The 6,702-nt window shown below is 55.7% G+C and overlaps 1 protein-coding gene across 1 annotated transcript; it reads right to left on the bottom strand.

The window, feature by feature from the left end:
* Positions 1-39: 39 nt before the first annotated feature.
* GPRIN1 (G protein regulated inducer of neurite outgrowth 1) lies at positions 40-3,950 on the bottom strand. The gene has a single exon (XM_049648613.1). The coding sequence runs from the start codon at positions 3,787-3,789 to the stop codon at positions 901-903; it is 2,889 nt and encodes a 962-aa protein (XP_049504570.1). The 5' UTR covers positions 3,790-3,950; the 3' UTR covers positions 40-900.
* Between the last annotated feature and the right edge of the window lie 2,752 nt (positions 3,951-6,702).

Here is a 6,702-nt window from a genome sequence, read left to right as displayed (position 1 = left end):
AGTGATCACAAGGGACTCGTGGGGCTCACAGCACAGGGGGGACGAGGGGTGGGAGAGGGCAGCCTTGAGAGGACAACTGGGATGGTAGAATGAGCTCTCCGTCCTGCCCCCAATACCCAAGACCAGCTGTCAGGCTGCCTGGGACCCAAGACCTTCCATGAGCTTCTGTCTGTGATTCCCAGACCTGTCTGAGAGCCTCTGACCTTTCTGAGACTCTTAGAACTGTGCCCCCCAGGGGCACCCCTGCAGCTGCCTTCCCCCTGTCAGGAATTGTGAACAAGTGTCCAGTGAGGGTGGAGATAGGGCTGGGGATGGGGCCAGGTGAAAAGGAGACAGGAATTGGGGATGACTACCAGCATGCAAGACATGCCCGGGGCCATGGGGGCCAGCCAGCCCACTGCATGGACACACACTCACGCTCTTCCAGGGGCCTCACATTTGGAGCCTTGCACACTCAGGGATCTCACACACCAATCCTTGCACACTTGGAGCTTTTGTACAGTCTCTCCTGTTCTGGGGACCGGGCGGCCACTGATGACTTCAGCCTACCAATCTGGACATCTCAGGAGCCTGCCTCAGCTCTCAGGGCTGGGCCTGCTGAGCAGGGCCCCGAGGTCACCCAGCGTGACCCGGAGGGAGTGGAGCTGAGAGCTGTAAGGGGACAGGAGGGTGGGTGTCAGGGCTGGGTTCGTGGTCTCATGACCACGAGGGGGCTGGGTAGCGAGGGTTCATTTGTGTGGCTGGCGGGGGAGGAGGCTGGAAAGAAAAGGATGAGAAGGCCCTAGAGGCTGCCCACCCCTCGGGGGCCTCCCGCCCGTCTAAGGGATCCCTTCTAGGAGCTTGGGGTCAAGAAGGGAACCTGAAAAGGTTGGAAACCCGGGCGTACGAAAGGGGAGGAGATCACTCGGCCGTGGGTCCGGCTCGGGAGCAGCACCGCGGGCGGCGCACACTCTGCAGCAGCGCGCGGAAGAGGCCAGGCGGGCGCTTGGCGGGACCCTCTGGGGGCGCGGCGCGCACGGAGCCCGCACGGCCGGGACCCGGACGGGCGGCGGGCGGCGGCGCGGGCGCCCCTTGGCGGCCGTGCTCCTCGATCTGTCGCTCCAGATGCTTCTGGATGGCCATGCCCAGCACCTCCACCTCCATGGCGGCGCCGTACACCTCCCACGTCATGCCCTTTTCGTCCCAGCTCACGTCGCGCACGGGCTCGGCCGCCTCCTGGGGCGCCACGGCGGCTGCCAGTGCGGAGCCGGGCCGCACCCGCACTTCGGGGAAGGCGGGCGGCGCGGCGGGCGGCGCGGCTGCCTGCGGCGTCATGGGCCCGGTGGCCACCGAGCGCGTCTCGGCGGCGCCCAGCGACACCTGCAGGCCCGCGTCCCGGCGCGAGGGCGGCCTGGGCGCGGGGCTGGGCGCGCGAGGCGCCGCCTGGAAGCTGAAGGCCGGGCCGCCCGCGCCGTCCTGCGGAGACATGGGGCTCACGGCCACCGACACGCAGGCCTGTGCGCCCGCCTGCGTGCCCGCGTCCTCGCGCGGCGGCGGGACGCTGGCCTCCCACGACGGCGCCTTAGTGAAGTTGTCGCGAGTCCGTGGCCCCACCGGGGGCCCTGCGGCCTCTGGGCCGGGGCTTCTCTCGGTCCCAGCGACCATCGGGTCTTTCTGGCCTGGGCTGGAGACCGCTGTGCTAGGCGCTGGCGCTGGCTCCAGGAGGCCTCCGCCGCTACCGGCACCCGCGGGAGAAGCGCCTGGGCCGCAGGGTTTGCCATCTGACTGCCTGGAAGAGGAGGCCTCCGCCTTCTCCAGAGGCAGGGAGCCCAACTTCCCGGAGGATGAGGGCTCTGCTTTGCTTGGAGCGTCGGCCTTCCCCAGGACCGCAGGCTCCACTTTCCCAGAGGCAATAGGGTCTGCTTTTCCTGAGGATTCCGGCTCCCCTTTCTCCAAAGCCAGTGGCTTTTCCTTCTGCAGAGATGCAGCCTCTGCTTTTTCCGCAGGGCCCTCCTGCCCAAGGGGCTTTGTTTCTGCTTTGCCCTCAGACTTGGGTTCTGCCTTCCCCGAGGCCCGGGGATCCACCTTCACAGAATTCATAGGATTCCCCTTTTCTGGAGGCACAGGATCCACCTTTTCCTCTGGCACAGTTTCTGCTTTTCCCAAGGATGCCAGGACAGTTTTTTCTAGAGTCATGGGGTCCACTTTTCCTGAAGACACGGAGTCCAGTTCCCCAGGGGGAATAGTTTCTGCCTTCCCTCTGTTCACAGTGTCTGCCTTGCCCAAGGCCAGGGGATCAGCCTTCCCTGAGGCTGTGGGACCCACCATTCCAGAGGCCATAGGACCTGCCTTCTCTGAGGACAGTGGATCTGCTTCCCCCCCAGTCACTGCCTCGCCTTTTACAGAGGATGAGAGTCCTGCTGTCCCCACGAATTTGGGAGTCTCTGGACCTGAGGGCACTGGGTCTATTCTTCCTTTCAATTCAGGGTTCACTTTTCCAGAAGATGCTGTTTTTGTATTTCCCAGAGAAATGGGGTCCACCTTTGTGGAGGATACTGAGTCCTCCTTTTGTGATGATACGGTCTCTGTCTTTCCCATGGACATTGGCTCTGCCTGCCCGGGAGACAAGGGCTCTGGCTTTCCTGAGGACACAGGCTCCACCTTCCCCAAAGAAACCGGTCCCACCCTGCCTGAAGACACAGGATCCATATTTTTCAAAGATGCGGGTTCCATCTTTCCTGAAAATACAGGACCCATCTGCCCAGCAGACATAGTTTTTATCACTCTCGTCGACATGGAATCTTCCTTTCCTGAGGAGGCAGGATCCACCTTCCCCAGGAACTGAGGGTCCTCTTTTGTGGGGGACACAATTTCTGTATTTCCAATAGATGCAGGATCTGTCATCCCCAAGCGAGTAGGATCCATCCTTCCTGAAGACCCCAGAGCTACTATTCCAGGGGATACAGGCTCAGTTTTGCCTGATGACCCTGGAGTCAGTGTTCCCAAAGACCCAGGATCTGTCTTTTCTGAAGATGCAGAATCTGCGTTTAGCAAGGACACAGGATCCATCTTTCTTGAGGGCCCAGGATCCCTCTTTCTCAAGGACACAAGATCTGCCTTTCTCACAGATGCAGAAGCCACCTCTTTTGAGGCCACAGGAAGCTCTTTTCCTGAATACCTGGGCTCCTCCTTTCTTGGGAACTCAGGATCCACTTTGGTAGCAGATACAGGATCCTCCTGCCCTGGGGACACTGTATCCACCTTGTCAGAACACACAGGATCTACCTTTCCCAAGGATCCAGGATCCTCCTTTCTTGGGGTCACAGGATCCATCCTTCTAGGAGCCACAGGATCCCCTTTTCCCAAGACTGCGGGCTCTGTTTTTACTATAAACATGGATTCTGCCTTTCTCAAGGGCCCAGCATCTTCCTCTCCCATGGAAGTGGAATCTGCCTGCTTTGAAGACTTGGAATCCATCTTCTCTAAAAACACAGGATTTCTATTCTCCAAGGATGAGAGATCAGTGTTCACTGAGGACACAGGGTCTGGCTTCCCAGAGAAGGTGGTTTCTTGTGTCCCTGAGATCAAGGCTCCATGTGCCCCCAATGTCTCCTTGGTGGCTGCCTCCTGGGGAGGGATGCAGGTCAGGGAGGGGCAGGCCAAGCTCCTGCCAGGGCCCTCAGAACAGGAGGCCCCTTCCCCAGCCCCAATGGGGCTGCTGTGTCTAGAGTCCATGCCTGGGCTTTGGGTAGGGGTGTGCCTCAGGAGTGCAGGGCTGGCCTTTTGCTGAGAGGGGCAGGAGTCCCTCATGGCTGGGTTCCCAGCCCCCAGGCTCCCATCCTGTGGGCAGCGGAGGGCTGTGGGCTGAGGTGCTGGGGGGCTGGAGTTCTTTCAAAGAAGCTGGAGCCAGGCTGGGTCTTCAGCACTGCCCAACTGCCCTCGTGACCATACCTGTGCCCCAGGCTGCTATCTGGTTCTGAAACACAGAGAAAACAGACTCAGACTCAGGACGACCTAGTGGGGAGGAGTCTCTATATTCTCCCTCCCACCTGTCTTCTAGCAGCTGGGCCTCCTCTGGGTTCTCTGCCCCCATCTGGTCCACTCCTGTCCCACCATATCACTCCCCTGCTTCTCTGCTCCCAGTGGCCCTCTGGATAAAGGTCAGACTTCTTAAAATGGCATTCAAGGCCCTTCGCAACTAACTTTTCAGCTTATCTACCATCACCCATGCAGCATGCACCCTTCATCTACCTCGTCAGCCCACCCCGTGCAGCATGTTACCTAGAAGTTACGCTTTTGTCTTCCAGACCATGAGTCACAAACTCTGATGCCATAGGGGCCAGGCAGGTAATTTAAGTGAGGGGAGCAGGCTGGGTAGAAAACAATAGGAAATGGTGGGGAAAGGGACAAACCAGAGAGTGCATGCCCTGTCTGAAGTGGGGGCCACTACTCCACCAGCCAAGGACTGCTTTGGAGAAGTACATCCTGGTAGTATCAGTGAGCAGCAGGAAATCCAGAAGTTTAACGTAAAATACCCTAATTCAAGGTTAAAAAAGAAAAACAACACTATGTGGGTCAAACAAAACACGTCTGTAGCCCACCAGTTTGGGTCTGTGTAGGCCCTGGGGAGACGTGAATGGTTTATCGTTGAGGGACATAGTCTGAAATGTGTGCTTTCAAAGACTGCTCTGGGGTGGAGGCTGGAGGAGAGGGGTTAGCCAATCATTCTTTAATCTCTCATCCTTCCAATTCTTCATTCATTCCACCCAGCCCTTCTCTGCAATAATCTAGATGAGAGCTGGTACAGTAAAGGTCCCAGGGATAGAGAGTTGGCAGAATTGAGCAATCTTGGGGAAAACTGACAAGAGCCAGCCAGCTGTAGGAGGTGACAGTAGGGGCGACCCTCAGGATTCTGGCCAGGGTGGGGGTGTGTGTGTGAGGCAGGAGATCTGGGGGAAAACAGAGCTGTGTTTTAGACAAGCTGAGCGTGTGGTGTCTGGGGGACATCCAGGGAGAGGATCTGGCAGGCAGCTGCATCTGTGAGCAACTCCATCCCACTACATATCAGCAGCCAGAGTGAGCAGGGCACTGGGTTCCCCCCAAACCTGCTCTGCCTGCCATCTCTCCCAAAGCCACCTCACTAATGCTCGGGCCAAAAGCCCTAGAGTCACCCTTGACTTTTCTCACACACCCCACATCCCATCCATCAACAAAACATAATGGATCTCCCTTCAGAATATATCCAGAATATCTCCTAAACTAAACTCACACTATCTCCCACCTGGATTATCCTGGCTTTTTCCTTTGCTCCGAACAGTTCATTCTCAACACAGCAGCTGGAGGGATCTTAGCAAGATCCAAGGCAGATCATCCCTCTTCTGCTCAGAACCATGTAGTGTCTCCCCATCCTGTGTGAAGTAAAAGTAAACTCCTTACATGTCCCTGCATCTTCTGGCCCCATCACTGATCTTGGCCTTGTCTCCTACTACTTTTTTTTTTCTTAATTTTTAAAAGTTTTTATTTATTTTGAGAGGACAGAGCCAGCATGAGCGAGGGCGGGGCAGAGAAAGAAGAAGAAGAGAGAAAGAGAATTCCAAGCAAGCTCCGAGCTGCCAGCACAGACCCCGATGTGGGGCCCAAACTCACGAAACCGTGAGATCATGACCTGAGCCAAAATGAAGAGTTGGATGCTCAACCGACTGAGCCACCCAGGCGCCCCCCTACTACTTTCAATTATGCTGCTTCAGCCACACCGGCTGCCTTGCTGATCGTTGGACACCCGCTGCCTTGGGGCTTTTGCACTGGCTGTTTCCTCTGCCTGGAAGGGCTTCTCTCCCAATATCTTCATGGTCGCCTTCCTGGGACCTTCCCTGACCCATAGTCCCCAGCACTGTGGCACTCTCCGTCGCCCTTGTCTTGCTCAGTTTTCTTCACAGTACCTGTCACCATCTGACATATTACATACAGTTGTTTATTACTTGTGGTTTGTCTCTCCCATTAAAATGTCAGCTCCAGGAGGATGGGAACGTTGTCATGTTTATGGATATACCCTCAGGGTCGAGAACAATGATTGGCATAGAGTAAGCAAGTAGCTCCCTATGAATATTTGTTAAATGAAGGACTGAATGATCTTTCTAATATGTTGGTCCAACTATGCAGCTCATTGGCTCCAACCCGTCTTTGTTCTTGCTGGGAAAGTAAACTGGTTGTAATCTTTTTGGAAAGATATTTGTCAATTCCCATCAAAGTTTACAGTGCACTTGGCATTTAGGTCAGCAAGCCCACCTCCAGGCATGGTCATGAGGAAGGATCGGTGGTGCACCGAGGGTGCAAGAGAACACGGTTGGTGACGAGAAGAAAACCAAGAAGCTAATTCATGAAATATGAGACAGCCACACGGAGCCCCCACAGCTGTCAGAGTGTACGGAGTGATGAGGAAGGATGCCCAAGATAAATTAAGTGAAAAAATCCAGGGACAGCCTGGCTAGTGGGACCCCATGCATGCAGATACAAAAAGGGTCAGATACACATATATGGGTTTATTTATAAAAAGAAAATTTCTGGAAGGAAACCCATGAAATTTAGTAGCAATTGCCTCTGGGAAGTGAGACCAGGGATCCAGAGGTGGAAGCGACTCTTTTTTTCTTTTCTTTCTTTCCTTCTTTCCTTCTTTCTTTTTCTTTCTTTCTTTCTTTCTTTCTTTCTTTCTTTCTTTCTTTCTTT

This window comes from Panthera uncia, assembly GCF_023721935.1.
Source record: "Panthera uncia isolate 11264 chromosome A1 unlocalized genomic scaffold, Puncia_PCG_1.0 HiC_scaffold_17, whole genome shotgun sequence".
NCBI lineage: Eukaryota > Metazoa > Chordata > Mammalia > Carnivora > Felidae > Panthera > Panthera uncia.
The sequence above is the reverse complement of the archived record's forward strand: the minus strand, read 5'-3'. Positions and strand labels throughout refer to the sequence as shown.

Excerpts from the sequence above, each read along its gene's own strand:
- GPRIN1 (XM_049648613.1), bottom strand. The coding sequence starts at position 3,789 with ATGAGGGACTCCTGCCCCTCTCAGCAAAAGGCCAGCCCTGCACTCCTG.